Genomic DNA, 22,932 nt, shown 5'->3' on the forward strand with positions numbered 1-22,932 from the left:
ACTTGGACCCAATGTTTCCCAAAAGAACATTGCAATGTAACAAGATGATCAATGTCATTTGCCTCACCTGTTCTCCTTTTAATGTTATGGCTGATGGGTGTATATCTCATTCTATTGCTCATGCCCCAGATCACTAACCGATGACTTGTTCACCGTCTTCTCCCTTTTCAATAGACACTGCCACTCAGTACCCCCCAGAACTCAACTAGTTGGATGAAGATGTGCAGGTGACAGGCACGTGAATGAGGCCCTAAAGTCCAACACAATGTGTTCAGCTGGATTTAAGCTCTTTACAGGATGATCATGGTTGCTTTCACCATGGCAAGCAACAGATATCCAACCTGCTCAACAGTCATGGGGGTTTCTTTGTCGGGGTTGATTGGCAGGTTTATTCTGCCACCTATTCCTGTGTGTGTATGAGCAGCCTCCACTTATCCAAAACGCTCCCCTTCCCTCCTACATCAGAAACCCTTCCTGCTATCCCTGTGTAAATGCGTAGACTGTGTGGTGGGTTGTCATGACGACAGGCCTCCCTGCTGCCAACCTACCTGGGATTGGCTTCGTGCCTCCTCTGATTGGTGCTCAGCAGCCCCCGGGCCTGCACCGCTGCTCTCAAACGACACTTTGATGGAGTTTTATTGCCGATTCTTCCGTCTCTAAATCGCTCCTGCTGTCATCTTTATTTTGATTTATGTATTCCCTGATCTATTTATGCATGTGAACGAGGGGAGGGGAGGAGAGGTGGGAGAAGAGGAGGGGGGAGGAAAGAGGAAGACAGCGACAGCTACAATGCTTGCTACTATACCCGGGGGAACGCCTGCGGTACATTTGCCTTTTAAAGGCTTCAGCAACAGACAAGCACTGCACAGCAGCAGAGCGCTACAAAGCCTCGTCTGTGGCTCCCAAGCCCCACACCCTATCCCAGCCCCCCTCCTGAGTCAATAGACACTGTATGCATGTTCTGTATGCTCAGACAAAAAAGGTAGTCTTTCAACTGCGCCCTGGCTCTCTGAAGAGGGTTAAACGGTGCTGCCCACCGTTGTGGGAATTACAAAAACCAAAGGCGAGGAAAAAGACACGCAGGGTGTTACTGCTACTTCAGAATCCTCCACAAACAAGAGCGATCAGACCAGAGCAGGGATTTTGCACACAATTTGCTGGGCTTTCATCTGCCTTCGCCTGTCTCTGAAACCAGCAGAGGCGAGCCTCTGGAAGGTTCTGGGAGAACAGGTACAGAGAAACAAACCAACCTCCTCAGGAAGGAAGGCGGGCTTCAAAGACTCCACTCTCACAAAGAGAGGATCTCTCGCTGAGATGCAGACCCTGTGGCGTCCCCCCTCTTTATAACTGCTATCAAACAGATCAGTTGAGGTTGAACCAGCCACTTTGGAAGTGCCTTAGACTTCTGGCACTGTAGCGGTATTTAAGCAGTAAAGGGAGATCAATAGCCTAGGGTAAACGAGATTGATTTAGGTATGAGTCAATAAAGGATGTTTCCTCAGAGTGCAGTGTGGTTGTGGAGTTGAGGTGAGTGGAACAAAGACAGACATCTTCATTTCATCACAGTTGACTCCTGAGGTGTCTCCCAAGTTCAAGCTATGTTTTTCTGCAAAGCTTTATCTTATGATTCCATTATTTCCTAAAAAGTTCCATATAATTTCTTTAAAATTCTTCAGCGCTAACACACTTTGGTTTATAAACAGACTCAGTTCTGAGACTGTTATTTAAGTTGTCCAGAGGAATCTTCTTGAAAGAGCCCCATTTAAACTGAAGTAAAGATTCATGTATTATTCATATATTATTTACAAATTTTATTTTTCAGACTGAATGAATTCTGTGCTTGTTTTAGATACATGCACATTTTTGCACACTCATCTGAGCTTGCACTGACTAAAGTTACAGTCAGTGGCTTAGCATCTAATATGGAATTTATTAATTGGATGTCTGCCAATTGTCTAATTAATGCCAAATTATATATTTATTCCCAGGCAATCTCATAGGAAATTATTATAGATTTAAAGACCGGTAAAACAAAAAGGGGGGTGGTTTCCAAGGGTAACCATATGTGACAATATGGTGGGAAATTAAGTGTTCAAAAAGGCCAGACATTAACAAGATTTGGCAGGCTCCTGCAGCCATACTGCAGCTCAATTCTACACTTTAACATTGTAGCTACTGTTACAAATGTGTTCAATAAAGAAAAACACTAAGTGATTCATGTATAGCCTGGAGATATACTCCTTATTACAAAGAGCTGCACTTATCAGGCTGGGGTATGCAACTGTTTCCCCTTTGTATTTCTGCATGTTTGTGTGCATGTCAGTGTTTCTGTTTGCACCTGTGGTATTGTGCTTGGAGGAACTGGAACTCATCCTTGATCCTGTCACAGGAGTCAGAGGTTGTGAATTTCAGCTGCTGCGATGAAGCCTGCCAAAGAGAAAATCACAAGAGGACACAAGTTAATAACATGTGGAAAGAGACAGAGTACGTCAACAACAGAGAAATAGAGCAGAGTGAGAGAAATAATTAAAAACATGAACATGAAATCAAGCGGTTTTCAATTTGATGCAGTCCAACGGGTACGACATTACTAAGAAATTGGTTGCCAAGTATGTTCCCACATACAAGGAGCCAAATACAAAAAAGCCTGTGTAGATTCAAGACTAAAAGTGTGCATTCACAAAAGCAACATGGATACCCATTGTTTCTGCCAGATTTTTAAACCCCTGCATATGCACTGTTCTGTTATATATCTCAATCACTGTGAAATTATGTGCGTGCTTACGTGCCTAACCCACACACAGCCACAATTAGCCATAAATGGATACTCACACACCCCTGTTTAACCTTCTATTCACATAATCCAGACTGTTTGTGTCCTTGGTCTGGCACCGGCAGCGTCTTTACAGTGCTGAAGCAACCATAAGAGTTATTACCCATGGCCATTATGAACAATAGCACATGTTGTGAGCCGTAACAGCCTGTTGATTGATGACACATGACCGAGTCCAACTTACTGTATAATCTAATGTGTGTTATTATTCCAGCCCTCATTGTTATTCCAACATTCAATTTGGGCGACAATATGTAAACCTACATACTGATGCTAGAATAAATCTTGCTAGTATAAATAATGATGGTAACACACATTTATAAATATTATTATAGGGAACTTGGTTGAGACCTTTAAGGTGTTGAAAAGATTTAGGTCCAAATAAAAAGTCTCTTAAAATCTCTCACCAACGTCAGCCATCTCTTTGCCACAATACAACAACAGTCTCAACTGTTCTTTCGTAGAAGAGCTTGTACGCATGTTGCAATGTGTGGAGTAGGGGCAGGTGATCAAATCACATATATATTCAAATCATAAAAAGTATTATCGAAACAAGGGCTATCAAACTTGCAGTCATTATTTACCTACATACTTTGCTATTTTTGTAATTATGAGCAGTGTTTCCCACACATAGACTTTACTTGGGCGGGCTGCATTAAAAATATTTAATGAAGGGAGGGTATTTTACAGTTTAACAATAAACTCAAAAATGACATCAGTGCATTGAAACAGGAAACTTCACTGGTAATTTGATAATGATATTGGAATATAATCTCGAAAAAAGTTTTCATTTTGGTGCATATTGGACAACATATATACCGGGCTACCTATCAGCACTGACAATGCATTGTCATGCACCAAAACACTGTCCTGTGTAACCAACACTAGCCTAGTCAGGCCTGTCATACTGTAAATGTTCAGTGAAAGGCACTTTGGATACAACTGTCCACCAAATGCCATACAGCAAGTACATCTTCGTTCTTCACCTAGCCTGGATGTTGCTATTAGCCCTTATTGTAATTCAGTCCACACAACATTCCCTAGGCAGCGGTGGATGGCCTGGTTGTGTGTTAGAACACAGCAAGCACCAAACCCAAATAGGGACAAAATCTCATTATTTCTCAGCAGGCTGCGTAATGGGTCAGGTGGGGGAGAAAAAAAAAAAAAATATCGACATTTTCCCACTACGATTGAGCAGGCATAAAAAACCATCAGAAATCTGATTGCAGCACTTACGGGAAGCTAGCTCCGCCGCTGTTGGGAATGACCTGACGCTTTGTAGCCTGCTCCCCACGGCATGTAGCTCAGCTTCATTTTTAACTACAAATAGGCTGCTTCGCATTCACAGAGTCACAGCCAGAGAGAATATGCTAAGCAACAGGATTGCTTCAGGTTGTAGGAATAGACCTGCCTGCTTCAAAGGCTGATTTATTTTTTGCTTTGTGGCTCAGTAGGCGGTGTTTGGCTCTCACCTGGTTATGGGTTGGGGATGAATTCTTACTAATGCCTCCCATGGTAAAAATATATACATATGGTATTATGCCAGTTTGGAGATTAAACACTTGAGATCTTGTATACACAGAACACCTCCAGAAAAACAGACAAATTAAGAAGCATTGGGGTTGGAAGAGAAAAAATGGACAGCAAGTTCATTCAAACAAAAAACAAAAACAAATTACACAGCCCCGCAAAACAGTGAAGCACACACTGACCCCAGCCATTACACTTTCAAATGTCATGAGAAGTGCTGACATTATCATGATGCTGCCACACACAGAAAACCCCAATCCACACAAACCCAGCCGCTGCTCGGAGACAGAGGCTCCAACTGTAAAGCAAAATAACCTTTTCCATTATCTCTCCAGCCAGTATGGCATGGACCAAACTCAGCAAACAGCAGCTCGGCTATATGGGTCTATGCCACACAGAGCCTGTGTCAACAAAAGGCACTTAGCTACAGGCAGCCAGGCAACTCACACTGCAATAACTGTTACCTGCACTGGCATGGTTTCTGAACACTGTGTGTGTGTTTGTGTGTGTATGCCTACAGGTTACCCTCTGAGCCTGAGGGTAGACTTGTTGCCCTAGATCCGTTTTCCTCTCTGTGTAGCGCAGTATGCAAACGTTTTATAAAAACCAAAGTTTCACTCAGTCAACAGCCCCAGGTAGGACATCCAATTCCACAGGGAGAGACAGAAACCCTTTTCACACCTTGCCTTTATGCCGCTTTTGTTTGTTCACACTGAACCAAGCAGCGTCGGCTTAAAGCTGCTCCAGTGTGTCATTTCATACAGCATGCCGGCGTTGCTGAGCCAAAAGAGGCTTGACAGTACACATCATAACGTTGATATCTGTGTATTTCTCTCTCTCTCTCTTTTTTTTTTATTTGTATCCCCCCCGGTTTTCACCTGTTAATCTAAACATGTATCGGCCGACTATTTATAATCATATGGATGCTGTTATAATGTGTTGTGAATGAGATTCTGACCCACCATGTATCATGGAAAGTGACAAAGTTACGTTTTTTGCTCCAAATTACATAATCGCCATCAGTGAATAGTTGACCCTCTCACTCGTGAAGAGGGATGCCGTTTTCTGGGGGAATGTTCAAAAGTCTCGGTTGGGGGGGGGCTGACCGTCAGAATGATTTTTTTTTTTACAATGGCGGAGGCGACAAAGACACAGCGAGTTAAAGTTTTCTGCACTGAATCGCCATTCAACTGCGGGAGCAGTATGGCTCTCGCTGCCAGGGACAGATGCTGTTTTTCGGGCAGAAATGTCACAAAGAGTTGGTAAGGATCTGTGTATGTCTGGTGAATCACAGTTGATGTCACAAACACCAAGTACTTGTAGCAAATTCCATGACAATCCATCCAGTGTTTGTCAAGATATTTCACTCTGAACCACACACTTCAACCTCAATTTTTAATTCATGAAGATGGCATATGGACAAGCAGCAAACCAATAAAAACTCAAAAGTAGACTTTGTTTTGGAGGAAAAGTACAATGTGTTTTTCAGAAGCCTGAATTGCTTTATTTATTTTCAGGAAACATGTTGCCCATTGTGCACCTGCTGCTCATCAGCCCTGCTTTGAATCCAAACCTTTGATGATGAACTAAATGTTGTTTGCTGTGGTTAAGCCTTTTTAGTATTGGTAGAGGAGTTTTGTGGATTATTAATGCTCATCAGTTGTCATCTAGTGTTTCTCTGCCCTTCAGTTTTACTCTACACCTTCAGTTTAGATTAAATCATTTTGACAGCAGCGCTGTCATTCGGGCAGACGATTCTGCACTGAGGGCAACAGATACAGGGGATTTTTTAATGTGGGAATGGTTGCCAACAGCGGCAACCAGAGTAAAAAGAAAGTGTTTGGAAAGAAAGTGGATGGCAGTGGTCAACATCTGGTTGCCTGGGGCGACTAGATAACCGTCACACTTTACCTTCTACTTAAAATGTTTCACAGATTACTAACATAGATCAGAAGTCTGCAGTGAAAAGGATGTATTTACTGACCCTAGATCAAATGTTGCTATATTTGGCTGATGGCTGGCAATAATTTGTAAACTTGGCTGGAGGTGATGTTAACTCACAACCCCTGCTAACATGAGGTGCTAGGGGTGATTTAAGCCATGGTTTTGTTATTAAAAACCACATAAAATACAACAACTCCTGCACCCAGGAGGAAAGTCCACCACAAGAATCTTGCCGAATGTGTAATCAAGTACTACCACAATCGTATAAAATTGTTTTGTTTCACCAATGATGTAAAATATGTTAGAGTACGGTCTTCCACTGTTTATCCATGAAGGTCATCACCAGAAGCCTAAATCCTGGATAAAATGTCCAGCAAAGTGCAGAAGCCTGATACTATTGATACAGCACAACCACACTGTGCAGTCCTCTCCTGGCTCCAGGCAATATACACAGCTAACAATGTTTATTATCTCTCTCTCTGTCAGTGACCAAAACAAGGTGCTCTATGGGGGCCCGAAAGCCCACAACAGATGGATGCCCATAATGTTAATGAAATACTGCCGTAATATTGTGACACGTGCCATCTGCTGTGACAAAAAAGGCACCTACACGCTGTGAGTGAAAATGTGGTTGTGCAAGAGAGAGGCTAGGCCAACACGTGTGTGCATGCGCACGCTGTGTGTATGTGTTACAAAGGAATAGCCTATACAGTGTGAATGTGACAGAGAAAGATATGTGTGTGTTAGAGCAAAACAGAGAGCCTTAAAATTGAATAGGTGTGTGTGCGTGTGTGTGCATCTGTGTGTGGGGTGTGATAAGCCTCTATGCATGACGCTTGGCTGCCAGAGGAACAAATATTCACTGCCATGAATCATACGCAAGGATACAACAGCCCACACACACACTTTTCTTCACATGCAAAATTTGCATAGTATGCGCGCGCGCACACACACACACACACACACACACACACACACACACACACACACACACACACACAGAGCACCTAAATGTAGGACAATCTCTAATTTGATTCTGCCCTGCTCCTTTGAGACGTAATTAAAGCATTAAAAAGCTTTGTGCGCTGGTGAGGCAATTGAGACAGTCTTCAGCGAATAAATGGGATTCATCGTTTCAGGAAATTGCTGCCCCACCCCCATCCCCCACCCCCACCCACCAACCCAAAGCCCACTCGTTGTCACCCCCACCACACACACACACACACACACCCTTCCTGGCCTCATCATCTGGTCGAATCCATGTGAAATCTACTGTGAACCATAATGTCTATTTTAAATAAGAATCAAGCTAAGGCTGTTTCTGCTCCATAGATCAGTCGACAAAGGCGATGGGAAGGGATAGAGATTACGGGGGGGGGGGGGCTCAGCTTCACACACACAGAACACACTACAGTGATTAGACACACCGACAATACATGAATACAGTACATATATCCAGTGGAGTATTTAGCACACACACATATATAATACACACAGATACACACAACAGCAGCAGGATGCATCGGAAAACATCCTTCTCGGTATAAATCCTGCCTGAGGGTAGCGGCAGTGTGGGGATTGTATTTCCTGGAGCACTGCCTGACTGTTTACATCTCAGTTGGAGTGTGTTTGTGTGGTATATGTGTATGTGTGTGTGCACATTGGGGGCAGGGATGAAGCTTTGGCATTGTAATCACTCACTAATGACTGGATGTTATCTCACTCCCACTTGTAAATGAATGCAGAAGATCTACAGTGATGAGCAGTTGGCCTATTTCTCAACGCCAGGCTGTCTGTTTGCTCCATAGCAACAGTCCCAAGGATGCCATTTGAGCCATCCACCTCCGCTGTCCATCACAGACTCCCGTTGCCCAGTTTGAGTGTGGAGGATCAACGCAGGCACATTATTATTCAAAGATAACACTGGAAATATGGGAAAGTGTTTCTGTGAAAGCTAAATAATCATTTGCCTTTTACAGCCGAGTTTGGTGGTGAGATTAGAAATCGTAGGGGTAAATTAAAGCCTGGATGTGAGTGCAGTATGTGTGTGGTTTAGAAAAAAGCCTTTGTGAAAAGTGCTGAGAGCAAGTACAGAAAGTGATGTTTAGATGGGATGCATTATTGCGATACATTAGGAGTAATTCAACACAGCTCTGCAATGGGAATCATCAAAGATTTTCTGGGCCCATTTCCCTCTAAAATATAAGTTTTTACACCCCTCTGAAGGGGATAATTATGTCCCTCTGTGTGAACTGGTGAATACAACACATGGAGTATGTGTTTAACATGTAGGCAAACCTCCTCTCAGCAAAAATCCATCATGACATGATTCACCGACTGAGCCAGACGTTGAGGGCTTAAGCTTTTTGCTAATACACCAGCACCAAACAAGATCAAATCCTCCATCTAAGAATAGCTCCAACCAAACAATTCCATCTAAATATCCTAGATTAGTGTTTGGACTAAAGCGTATGTGCCCAGTGATCTGAGAGAGGGACAGGGCTAACTGGCCCGCGTCCAAGCTCACCCCGGCCAGCTCTGTCTGGGCCAAGCGAGCCTTGCTATGTTAGCTTCTGAGTGTGTGTGTGTGTGTGTGTGTCTGTGTGTGTGTGAGTCTGTGTGTGTGTGTGTGTGTGTGTGTGTGTGTGAGTGTGTGTGAGAGAGAGAGAGAGAGGGAGAGAGAGAGAGAGAGATAGAGAGAGAGAGAGAGAGAGAGAGAGAGAGGCTAAGGAATAGGATTGTGTCTTCAGCCGCTCTGGACAGGGGCTTTAGAGCGCAGGGAGAGCCTAATCCTGTTTGGGCCAGGAATTTGATTTTGATTATTATCTCTCACGAACCAAGCCGAGGCTTACCCCCATTTCTGCAGCGTTATCCCCACAACACACACACACATAAACACACACACCTCCCCCTTGCAGCCCAACAGATTTGACCTCGTTAAGACGCTTTAAAGGGGATTATTCTACTTTTATCACTTCGAGTGAAGTGCCCTTGCTAACATAGGCTTGGCATGGCTCGGCCTCCCTCCCCACTCTCCAGAACTATCTTGACCCCCTGTGCAAGGCCAGCCAAGCGCGCAGTGCAAACACACACAAACATGACACTTAAGGCACACTGCCCTGCAATGTGCACAGATGCACAAAAATGTACTAGACTTTATCCGTACACACACACACACACACACACACACACACACACACACACACACACACACACACACACACACACACACACACACACAGGAAAATAGTACAGAGATTGCAAAGCCAAGGGAAATGGGCAATTTGTCAAGAGTGGGGAAAGTGGTGAGGCCGACAGGGCTGCGGGTTTGGAGACCATGGCTGAGATTAAAGCCAGCCTCGCAGAAGGGAGGCTTTAAGATTACACCCAGTACGGTTGTGCAGATGATTGATGCCTGCTTGTAAAAACCAAGGTTATTACCTACAACAGCCAGCGAAGGAGGGAGGAAAGGAAGATTAGTCCCAAAGTTCACAACAAATAAGTGGACAATGAAAGCAGAAAGCTGGAGCGCCGGCATGTGGCTGACACCAGGGAACTTGTTTTCTGATGTGTGCACATGTTAAAAGTTTTAAATTGTAGAGCTATTTTTCCCCCGACTCTGATCCAAGTCATTTCATGTTGAGTGTCTGCTAATGAGTCCCCATCTAATCTTTATATCATGCTGCATAAAGAAATTTCAGCATGTCTTAGGCCAGGCCCCTCATTAATTTCAATGACACTGGTGCATTGACAGTTAGCTCACTTTTACCCCTTTTCCACTGGTCAAAAATCCCACTTAAACCCGCTAAGATTGGGCTTTTGTGTGCAATGGGAATGTGTAAACTTGGCATTTACACCCGGGTCAATAGACTCTACGGTAGACACAGGTTTTTATCACCTCGGCTCGGCTTTGATCTAAACGCAAGACCCGGGTGAACACGCTAAATTCGGCCACGTGAAATGATGACGCGTTATCAATGTCAGGTGGTGGCACATAAATAAGGAAGGAATTTGGGATGCGGTCTATTCAAGGAAGTTTTATTACAGGACACGGTGTTGGAGGTGGACCCCCATTCATTCCTATGAAAGCTGCTCAGTGGTGTTTTGAAGCCAAAAAAGCTTGACTCCCTGGGTATGAAAATACCTGGATAGCCGACCGAGACAGCTAACTTCCGGTTTAGCACCCGGCTAACTTGAATGTGGATAAAATAATTAAATCGTGCAGCTCTTCTAGACTTTCCAAATGTTATTGGACCAAATGGCTCAAATTATGATAGTGAAACGAGTCATTTCGCAGGGGTTGTGATGCTCAAAAGAATGCATCCGCCGTTTTACAGACACTTCTCTCACAATGAGTCTATTGTCCTTTTCTCTTCTGTTACAACTGTTTCCAGCACATTCGTGACATGAAACGTGATGTCAGCAATATACAATGTAACACTCCAGATAAAAATCACAGACGTGCTGCCTTGCCTGCGGGAAGTGGGAATGGGGTCAATAGGCAATTTTTAGCGGGATTACCTGCGTTTAAAAAACCCTTGTAGACCCGCTAATTTTGGTGGAAAAGCGGTATTATTGTTAGCTTCAACCACAAGGCTTGTCTAATGGACCAACAGCCTCCATCTTCCTACTTTGGAAGTGGGGCAAATCTTTACGACACTTTTTCTAACTTTCAAGCATGTCCACTTCACGCAGGGATTGGCCAGGAGTGTAGAGGTGAGAAAGAACACTTCTCATTTCTCATTCATCTATTTCTGTTACCTTTTGTATATACAAACAAGTAAAACACTATAAATGACTTAAAGAGAAGTCCCAAATTGTGAGCATTTTGAACGATCATCTCATCTTGCTCCCCTCTATAGCTCTTTTATGCAGCCTGTTCAAGACAAGAATGGTGCACTGTTATTCTGCCTAGCTGTTCTGCATAAAAGGTAGAAAGACGAAATGGAGGCCAGCGACATTTCTTATTTGCGCTGGCAGTGGAGGTAGTAACAGACTTTATATTACATCTAGACACAGCCTTGGAGGCAGAGCCCCAGTCATTCCTATGAAAGCTGGTTCCGACTTTCCAAATTGTATTGGGCTAAAATTCTGATAGTAAAACGAGTCATTTTGTGACGCTAAAAAAAAAACAACGTATCCTCCATTTTACGCTTGTTTCACAATGTTAGCTTACAGGATAAAGTATGTTTGGCCCACAGTGCATCATGTGACATTGTAATTACACGGTTTCACTACTACGAAAACTGAACTTTTTATCAATTGTAACTTTCTAGATGTAAAATGTCTCACAGTCAATTGTGGGGGTAACACATGTAACACATCATTGTTCCTTAATTCAGTAATCACATTACAGTTTTAATCAAATCAATTATGTTGTTACTTGCGTTACCTAAGTTGCTCACATTGCCGAAGTTTAAAGGGTTTAAAAAGGAGAGGGCAGAAGCCTCAAGGACACTATTGACTACCGAGTGGTGCACTTTCCCCCATGATGAGCAGGATGCAACACAAAATACCCCTGGCCTAAAGCAGCAGTTAATGACTTCTTTGCTTTCAATGAGGATGATACAGCTGCCCTTAGCTCCGACACGAAAGTCACTGAATGTTTAAAGTTGGGGTCAGAGATGAAGACCCTGAATCGTTTCCCTGCAATAAAGACTATGTCTATGAAAGTCAACACAGCAACACCATCTAGAGCACCCATGGAGAGGCTTCCTCGGGCTGTCTTGTCTTTAAATATGTCAAATCAATTGGACTAGTCTACTAAAAAGTAATGGCTTGCTGAGCACATGACACAAATGAGTGTATTGGCCCATTAAATGCAGTTCATGTCATTTAAACATGTTTTTTTCTTCTTTAAAGTCCATCATCATATAATGGTGTTGGCAAAACTAGTCTCTTATTTAATTTTATTTATTGATGTGTTGTCGCCTTGATTTTTCTAGGCGTGCAATTAAGCCTTGTTCTCTCCACAACATTTCAGTTTTTGGGCTGGTTTTCACCAACTTTGCTGCCAGCTTTGTGGTATTAAAGAGCATAAAAGAAAGAACTTGTGTATGTCCTAATGTCATAAGCATGGATTTGTGCTGATATACAACACAAAAGTAATGTAACAAGAAGTGTAACGATTTACTACCAACACGGAGGAAATTAGGAAAAGAATACATCTTTTTACTAGAAAAGTAACATTACTTTTGTTTAATTACTACCCCAGCATAATCCTTCAACCTAAGCAATTTATTACTAAATGTGGACTTCCTGGATCATTTTGTGTTCTCACTGGTACCTGTAGCAACACACCCACACCAAAGCAGCCCCTTGTGATTGTATAAACAAATTAAACATGATTCTATTTTCACCCTTAATACCCGCTTACTCTGAGAAAATGTCATTAGCCTGTGTGATACAATCGACAAGGTGTCCTGTTGTAAATATCAAGCATGTTTAATAAGGATGGGACTGGTTGCATTCAGGACTAGCGGGGCGCTGACCTCACAGCAGGGGGGTGACAATACCTGCCAACATGTATTCTGAGCAGTCCTGTCTCATAGGGGACGTCTGTCCTCACCAACTCCCCCCTCCTGGACAAACAGACTGAACGGGGGAGGTTTTCATAGCCTCGCTGTGAATCCTTATGGTGTCTGAATGAGACCTCGGAGGAGATGGGGTGGCATATTGTTCCAGTCCAGGCTGTCCTGCGCTTAGGCACAAAAACAGAGCAGCTAATTCTCTTGTCTGAACTGGTGCAGTGCCTTGCGTTTTGGCAGGTCTAGGGGCCCTGACCGGGCCAGGCCAATCAAGCAGCCCCCCGTCGAGCTGCTTTGTTCCAGCCCATCGCACTGTTCTGCTCTGAGGAAAGGCTGCCCCGCCCACCACCAATACCACCCTCCCTCTTTTCCACCTCCCACACACTCCTCATAGGGAGCAACCTCTGAATACTGATGCAGCCGCTCCACTCCACACACACACACACACACCCCCCCCCCATCTTCACTCTCACACACGCAAACACACACCCTGATGAGCTCTCGGCTGCGTGTGTCAACGTGCATGTAGACAAACACAAGCAGAGACTCATTACCATTCTTTTTTCAGATCTCACACAGCATCCTTCAGTGCATGCACACACAAATCTGCACTTATGTCCATAAATGCAGCAGACACACACGCACATGCACGCACATGCACGCACATGCACGCACATGCACGCACACACGCACGCACACGCACGCACGCACACACACACACACACACACACACACACACACACACACACACACACACACACACACACACACACACACACACAGCGGTGAATTCACATAGCTCCTGCAGACTTGAGCAAAACCAAAAACATGGTACAACTCAGTTGACATCTGTTTTTATTTATATTCACGATCTTTCTGGTAAATTTGCTGCGGTACTTTATGTAAGGCAAAGCAGGAGACAAAGAAGACACAGACAAAACCCACCTCAAAACCCACCTCTTCAAATCCGCTTTTCATTTGCACCCGTAGCTGTTTGTTGTCCTCAACCTGTTCTCCCTAAAAACCTACACAGATCCATATCCTTCATACATTGTTCTTTTTTCTACATATTTCTCCTTTTATCGCACCATGCACTTGATTTTATGCACCATGCACTTGATTTTATGTATTCTTGTTTGTTTTCTATTCTTGTAAAGTGTCTTTGAGAGTTTTTAAAAGCGCTGTACAAATAAAATGTATTATTATTATTATTATTAAACCCGATACAATTCAGCTTGTAAATCTAATTTTTCATCAAGGTTAAGATGGGAGCCCGAGTTGGAAATATTTTTACATAATTTTGACAATTCATGGCAAGGGCAAATGCACGGCATTTAGTGTACATATCCCTCGACCCTTGTTCTAGTTTCTATTTCTAAAATACTAATTTACACCCAAAAAATACATGTAACCAAAATATATATTTAACACGATGCGATAAACCACACAATAAGCGTGCCTTAAATTCTCTTCGCTCTGCTTGTATCCTATGAATATGCCACTGCTTAATCCAGATAGATTCTTCTCCAGTTATTTCTGTCCACACAGTGAGGTTCTTTTACTGATTGAACCAGCGGGGGACTGCATCATTCATAAAGTGATGACATGTTTTCTGTCGCCTTGATTCAGCATTTCCATCAAGCAAGACGCTGCTCTGGTGTACGCTGTGAACTCCAAAGGGATGGTGCAGAAAGCGTATGTGTGTCTCCAAGAGTGTTTGTTTTGCTTTAGCTGTATTCACACTAAAGTGAGCTCACTTAAAGCTGTTTCGGATTAGGCACCGAACACAGCCCGCTTGAAAAAAGCTCTCCAAATAGAAGACATTTGAAAATGTTGACATACAGCTGTCACATATGGCAAAAATCATAGAATCCTCACTTGCAAGACACTAACTGCTGACTTTGTAAATATATAGTAACTATTTACATTTAGGAAATGGTGACAGCCACAAAGTATATTATTTGTCTTATACAAGTGTTTTTTTGGGGGGAAAATTATACACTGAAATGAGCAAAACAAACCAAATATGAATATTTGGTGCTCTTTATGAGTCATGAAATTCTACATAATCCTGTTCTATTTATTCTACGTCTATGCGGTGTCTACTCATGAAGGACACAATGACATACGCAGACACCCAATAAAGTATAAACAGAGGTGCAATTGAGGTCTGTGTCCCTTTAACATGGAGTACTTTAACAGCAGAGCATTAAAAATTGCCAGAAAAGTCAAAATATCACAAAAAGGTTGGATGACGAGGAAAATGTGGCCAATAGATTAAAGTGAAATGTGACAAGGTGCAAAGTAAACAGACTGGGAAAAACATCATGATGTGCATGTGACTTGAACTTCCATTCAAGCTTCCACTGAAGAGACAAAAATTGGGAGTGGATGAGAAGACTGTTAGCAAACACACACACAATAATTCCATTATGTATTCCGCTTTATTTTTGTTCATTTCAGGTTTGACTGGTGCCTTTTTTAAATTACGTTGTCTCATTGTGCCGTTTTCTTCTGCAAGGGCTTAATGGCACGTGACTGGAAATATAAATCCACTCATCGTTGACCCTGATGTGTCCAACTCCTAATAAGTACATAACGGTAGAAGATGGAAACACACAATTTTCATTTTTCTTTTGCAGATTCTCTGGAAATTTGGCTACAATTGGTGCAAAATTTAAATGGTGTTAACAGACTTGTGTTGCATTTCTGTTGTTGTCATCAGCACAGGTTTTCTGTATAAAAGGGGTTATAAGTGACAATCTTAAATGTGTATTCACATGTATCCTTTCTATCTACTTGAGTCAAAGTAAGTGTGTGTGTGTGTTCAGGAAAGAAAAGGGCTGCACCAGTCTACACCCCTCCCTTTCAACCAACCCCAAAGCATTTTGACAATCATCCACTGTGGCCCTTCACAAAAATCAACATCACCTGTGACCCATGGCCTCAACTCGGTCACTCAAAAGCAGGGCCTCCTGCGGGGTGGGGGTGTTTGAGGGGGGCTACGGGGCCCTGTTTGTCATGCTAATCAGCTGGCCTAACCTTAACGACCCAGACATCTGCTGCCCTGCATGTGTCAAGCCCCACATTCAATTTGTCCCCCCAGATATAAAAAGCAGGTAAGACCCTTGAGGCTTGTAAGAATGTCTGTGTGTGTCCTTGTTGTTGACGCTGTATGGGTGAAAGGGAAAAAATCCTTTTATTTCAATGCATGAACTAGAGCAATAATTACCAGCAGAGAAGAGAGCTACGTGTATGTTCGTGTGTTCAAAGCCATACACATGCTTTTTTTTTCTGTGCGCGTGTGTGAATGCATTAATGTCTGGTACCCCCATCAACACGCACATGCGCGCGCACACACACACACAGAACCAGGCTTGTTGCTCTCATACACACACAATACGAACACGTGTGTGTGTGTGTGTGTGTGTGTGTGTGTGTGTGTGTGTGTGTGTGCGCAGCAGAGCAATGGAGCAGGGGAGGGGGGAGTTTGTTTAATGGGCGAGACAGGGGGCCATGGGGATTACGCTCCCCCCAGCTGGAGGCTTTAGAGGAAAGGCTGGGGGCTGTCCTGTTAATTCAAGTGGGCTTAATAATGCCTGTGCACCCTCTGCCCCTGACCCTCCCACCACTACATCAGATCTGGGAGGAAACGCATGATAAAGGGAGACAAGCAGGAGGAGGAGGGAGTGTGGCTGTCCGTGTGTGTGTGTGTGTGTGTGTGTGTGTGTGTGTGTGTGTGTGTGCATGCGTGCAACCTGTGGCCATCTCTACAGTCGAGCATGGGCTCAGGGGACTTGAGAGATTTCGTCTCCACATTACTCGCGCTACTTTCTGGCTTTGGCACCAGGCCTTTCTGTTGCTCCACTTTCACGCCACAGCCAGCTTTGTTGAAGCTGCATTAGGATTAATCAACACCCAAACAATATGGCAAATGCTATCAACTGGGTCAGGCACTGTGCTGCTATCAAATGAGGCTTTTCCCTCTTAAACCAATGAACTGTGCCCATAACCTGTGGCAGTGGATTAAAATGCGATCATTGACAAAAAAAAAAAGACACATGAATCCCTGTTAAACCATAGTCTTGTTCTATCTTGTCTAAATGGGACAGCTATCTGAAAGAAAAGATCGTGGTTTTATTGCTTTTGTTTTCCAGATAAAATAACAATATCACTATTTCACTCAATTTATAGTTTGTTGGGAAAATCAATTCTGGTAACTCTGTTGAAAAGTAAGCACCATTAGTGTGACTCACTTTTAAACGCACAATCGAGAGTCTGTCCCCTTCCAGTGTGCCCTGTGAAACCTTATTTTGGAAAAAATATGTACAATATGTAAATATGTTGTGCCACGAAATACGCCTATGATAGTTGTCAATTTCAAAGATAATTTTTCAACTCAAGACAGTCGCAGTTTGCCATAAAATCAAGTGTTAAACTGTGAAATATGCAATTAGAAAGACTACACACCCAACAGACGGGAATTTGGCTTAATTTCATTTAAGGCTTACCAAAATCATGACCAAAACCCTGCAGAGCCTGTCCTGTATATTAGCTAGCTCACAAACCTGACTAAATCAGACTTGCTGTGATTTTCACTGTTTTCCATACTTTTTCTGTGTCAAAATGACGGCCATGTTGGTGACATATATTGTGCGAGACAATGCAGTTCACTGACCGTCACACAAATTAAATGATACTTTATTTACAACAAACTGCGACTTTCTTGACTTGTAAAATTATATTTTAACCCGACAAAGTAATGTGTTATTCATGGCACAAATCAAATGGGATCATAAAATCATTTGTCTCTCGCCATTAAGGGATGCACAATATCAATTTTTTTCAGCCGATACTGGTAACTGTTAATTGGCAGTTTCTCATGGATACTGATGAGTTAACCAATAATTTCACATTTTTATTTAGAATTTAAGAGGAGCATGCTGCCACCTATAGTATCCAAGCTTGTCGATGCTGCGCTTGATAAGTCACTGAAAGTTTGGCTTCATATTATCAGGTCCATTTATCGGCTATAATTTTAACCAATACCCATATGTGGTTGATTTCCCAATATCAGGCAGATAATTTTTAGGGCTGATATTTAATCATGCATCACTATTACCCACTACACATATTTTTTTTGAAATAAGGTCCCATGGGGCACAACTGAAGGGGTGGAGCTCGCCTCTTTATATGCACACATGTAACCAAAAAAAAGATTTTAACTTTGGAAGATAGCGGCGAAACTGCAATGCCTATATCTGGAAAGACAGCAGCAACCATCCAAATGTTGAAGAAAATGACCTGGTCCAGAAATGTCTTTCTCTCGAGTTCTAAATATATGATTATCCTCAGTGTCCAGGCAAAGGCACCCTCTTTCATGATTACACAGGAAACACCTTAACATCATTTTAATGCAATGTGACCACACATCAGCACCACCGCCAACACGGCTTCCTCTGCAAGTCCCCTGCTGCTTTAAATTAGACACATTATACACAAGAGGATCCTTGATTGTGCATTTCCATAGTGGAAGTGGCAGGCCTTTGTTCACATCATATGCCAGTATGGAACTTTAACGCTAATGTTACTACAGAGTGAACAAAGGAAAATAAAGGGAAAGCAGAGTTGGAGGTGAGCGAGTCGGTTTGAGAGATCCATCATCTGTCATTATGAGGCAGCACTGTTACTCTCTCATCCTCCAGCTCCTTATCTTTGACACTCATATCTATATGGGTGTCACACATTCTCCCCATCCACGGGCCCCTGTGACAGCAGCAGACAGAGAGAGAGGATTTGAGGAGGGAGGATGTGTGCGTACAGTATATTTATATTTAAAGCCACAGCAGAGGGTGGAGGGTCTGTACGCAAGTGTATTTATGGAGGGTTCAGAAATGGCTTGTTGTAGCAGGTTAAGATGGAACCAGCTGCAGCACCAGTGAAGAGACATGCCAAATTCCCAAACCCCATTTTTAATCCTGTGTGTTGGGTTTTAATAGTCCAATCAAGCAGCATAAGGGCACTCAATTGGATTAGAAAAATAACCTCCTATCAGACAGACAGGCAGGCAGGAGTGGAGTAGCCCAGCTGCTCTCACCTTGGAAAAGGTGACTGAGTTCTCACCCCACCAGGAGGTGACAACTTCACCACTTCACCTGCAGGAACAAAGCTATACAGAAGGGTCTAATAGTGTCGCCTTGTCCTAGTAATTCCCTGAAAATTCTTAATGGCCATTAAGAATGGGTGTCCCCATGTCAAACTGAATAACAGTCTGTATTCAAGAAGATACAGCTAGTACAACTTGGTTTCCTTCAGTTAGGACCCACTGGAGGCGCACAATCTGCGCGACTTCACCTCCACCAGCATCAGCGCTTACAAACTAGCCACTAGCTTGCACGTTAGAAAGATTGAATGATCAACTCTTTCCAATAATTATTGTAACATGTGACAACCAGTACTTTGTTTTTGCATGGAAATATTATGTAGAGCTGTACCAAATGTCCATTTTTGTTTTTAACGTTTGAAGGTTCTTTTGAGTTTTTTTAATTAACTCTGAATGGCTGTGGGTGTATTTTATGATGTTATTTGGAGTGTGGTTCAGGCCGCATCTATCTAAACCTGACGAGTCGAAGAGAGTAGTAACAGCACCCAACCCGAACTCGACAGGTGTTCTGTTTAAAACATACAAACCCGACTTACATCTGACACAGTTAATGTAAGCTTAGCCTAAGCACTGGGTCAGTGTTGATTCCATGGTTACTGCTTGCCTCTTTACCCTGATTACAGATATGTACAGTGTAAATGAGGGTGTAAAGATTTTATAATATATATATACACACACACACGCGCAAACATACTGTACATAGGTTTTATGTCTATTGTTATGCATGTGCTCTTACAGAACTGGAGTTACATCAACGCAATACCTACTACTGACCCTGACCCAAACCTGGCCATCATTTTTTAAATTTCTGTACAAGCCTGGCAAGGCCCTGGGATCCCTGATTTGAATAAAGTGATTAATCAGATTAAATAGAGTGCCAAGTAAATACAGATACATAATATGATGTAATGATAGTGTACTGCGGAAAATGAGCCTTTTTTGTAAGGACTTACATAATTTACTATTATAGTGTTGGAGTTGTAAGTCACTGTAAGTGTATTTTAAGACATTGAGGTCATATAAATGTAATTTATGGTGCCGTTACATTGCTGTTAGAGCTCCGTTAAAAGTGGAGTGATTAATACCAATGGTTCAGGTCAGTGGTCAGTCCAAGCCAGTGTTGATGTTTGATGAACTCAGAATGAGACCCTGCAACCAATCATGCAAAAACATACAAACGAACAAACAAACAAAAACTGCGTAGCCTTGTCTACGCTAAACTACCTTTTCTACCACTGAATCACTTTTTCTATAAGCAATCCAAAGCATCCAGCATCCATTTCAACCATATTTTTTCACCTGATATCCCACAGTGAGCCTGACTTTGCACTGTACTACATTCAATAGGTGAACAGTACATTTTCCCAAGCAAAACATTGCGACTACAAACTGTGACACAAATCAAAAGAGAGTTCTTCAGACAAAATCTACGCTCCCTGTAAAGGTCGTATATGTAAACCATGCAACTGTTAAATGTGAAATGGCTACTGTTGAGTAGTTGAGTAGAGGTATGAAAAGCACAAAATGGAGTCCCTGAAGACTTTTTACATAGTGTGTGTTTTCCCCTTTTACTTAAAAAGAAGACATAAGATTTCAGTATAGTGACCGATATTTGATTGAGGATATGTCTACAGAGAATACCGCTAAAACTGTTTTTTCGATTTGCAGTTGGAATTGTTTTAAAAATATAAACATCCTTTTAGAGTATCAGTTTGAATTAATGAACTCTGCAGGACGCACCGCTCGTACAGGATTTCTCTCGTCTGACAAGCCAGGCTGCGACCAGAGGCTCCCAAATCCTCACATCCTGCTCCCGAGTCTGAGAACACACATCAGCAGCAGCAGCACCACAGTGCAATACAATCAGGCTGCCACACAGACCGACTGCCAAAGGGCAAAACATTCATGTCACAAAAGACATTCAGGTTCTAGCTTCAGCGAACAACTCTTCGCCTTTCAGCAGTAAAAGAACAACTGGTGGCGACAAGACGTTGCCATGGAGCAGCAGAGGGCACAGTCCCTGGCAACATCACAGTCTTCCTGCTGCCGTGTTTACCTGCGCTGCACTTACAAAAGCGCCTTTTTGTTGTATTTGCTCTTGTTAGGACAAGGTGAAACATCGACCAAAACTAGGAGGTGAAAAAACTGATGCCGCCCCCAAATTTGGGTTTCAGGCAGGTTTGTTATGGCACTGAAAGAAGCCAGTTGAGATGTTTTTTTTTATTTTCATTTTGAGTCTGGATTCCAGCCAGAAACACAATTCTTTAATCACTGCGCCGAGGCAGTGCTGACACTACTGGATATTTCTACAGTGAGAAGCAACACAATTCAGCCAGACACTTAACATAAATGTTTGACCAATGAACTGAGAGCCCTCATCACTGATGGATGCATGCCCTGGACTGAGTTTCTGTTACCATGGAAACTTGAGATTTAGGGGAACAGAGGAGATGTGTGCTTTTTCAGTCATAAAAAACACCCCCCTGCACATAATAATGAACCGTGAATTTTGAATGGTTCAGTGACCATGCGATGACAGAGACGAGACCACTTCTATTGTGCTCCTCTTCAACAGGACTACAGATGATAATTATGTGGTGTGGGCATTTTTGGAGTATGCAGGCAATTGACACTAAACTGACACAAGGGTGTAAAAAAAATCAGAAGGCTGTGAAATATGGCAGCATTCATTTGAGTTGTTTGATTTGGGAGATGACTTATAAATGCCATAATCTGGGGAAAAGTTGAGCAGCTTGAAGCCTGAATACAAAAAGGTTGTCTCTCTGTGCTCTATACTTTACTCTCTATGTCTACAACCGCACATCTTCTGGGGAACTCACCAGAACTAAACACTGCAGTTTCTCTTATAATAGCTCTATTCATGCTGTCAATAAACAAGTTGAAGGCATAATCTCCCTGCGTAAATCACTTCGTGCCTACTGTAACACCAAGTGTCTAATTCCTGAATAAATGTCAAATAAAAAATTTAAAAAATCACTTACTGAGTGTCTTGATTGTGGAAACATCATGTCAATTCCTTGTTTGTTGCTGTCCTTCCCAAACACGACCAACTGGGTGCCCTGTGTTTATATTTTTCCTTGCGTTGGTCCTTTGTCCAAAAGCTAGCCCAGCCTTAAACAGGAGCTGTCCAGCGCTAGCAGGATGACTAGCTAACGATAGCTAGCGACCCCCCTAAAAAAAAGACGAAGCTGAATATGAGTAACGCACTTTCCAGCGAGGTAGCTAAAACAGTCGGCGTCTTGTCTGGGTGATGCAAGACCATTCAGCTGTACCTGTCCCGACCCCGTATTTACTGTGTCTGCGAGCAGGAAGCCACCATCAGCGCTGGGTCCTCTCCGGCTAAGCTAGCTAATTCTTCAGAAGCTGTCAGTCAAAATGATCCATCGCTGTTGCGAGCTCTCCGCCTGAACGCACTAGCGGCAGCGATGCGAGCTCGACGCATGTAAATGAATAAACACAGCGGCGTTTGGACGAGGCGAGCGGCGGGTAATGGTGTCTTCTTCTTCTTCTTCTTCTTCTTCCTTCGTCTTTCTGGCGGTCCGTCAGAAGCTTTCGGTTCGCTTTTCTCCGGCTAGCTGCGGCTACACTGGTGGAAAAAGTAAGATGAAGAGAGAAAAAAAAACGGTGTAATTTCTCAGAAATAACAAAATGTCTGCGGGTTCGTTTAAGTTGAATCCCGTCCAATGGCTACAAATAAGTCTCGCGAGTGAAGGAGAAAAGAGACGCTGAATGTGCGGCGTGCTGCTGACGGCTGATCCACTCCGCGTGAAAAATGTGCCCAGGTCACAAACTCTGAACGTTTGTCTCTTCTCAACCGAAAGACTGGAGGAGAAACGGTGGGTTTGTCGGAGCTGGTGAAGCTGGAAAGTCAGTCCATTCCTGGAGCTCGTAGGTAGACGCGACGCCGCCGAGCA

General features: G+C 43.0%; 1 protein-coding gene across 4 annotated transcripts in view; it reads right to left on the reverse strand.

Annotated features, from left to right (window-relative positions):
• Window positions 1-22,932, reverse strand: part of tle5 (TLE family member 5, transcriptional modulator) — a 43,963-nt gene extending 21,031 nt beyond the window's left edge. For 2 of the 4 annotated variants that reach the window (XM_073476264.1, XM_073476263.1), the window contains exons 1-2: window positions 22,000-22,932; window positions 2,339-2,427 (exon numbers count right to left, since the gene is read on the reverse strand). In XM_073476264.1, coding sequence (XP_073332365.1) covers window positions 2,339-2,427; window positions 22,000-22,026 — 116 coding nt within the window. In that variant the 5' untranslated portion in view covers window positions 22,027-22,932. The remainder of the gene's footprint in view (window positions 1-2,338; window positions 2,428-21,999) is intronic. The other 2 variants (XM_073476262.1, XM_073476261.1) reach the window with 2 other exon arrangements.

This window comes from Pagrus major, chromosome 11 (assembly GCF_040436345.1).
Source record: "Pagrus major chromosome 11, Pma_NU_1.0".
Taxonomy (NCBI): Eukaryota; Metazoa; Chordata; class Actinopteri; order Spariformes; family Sparidae; genus Pagrus; species Pagrus major.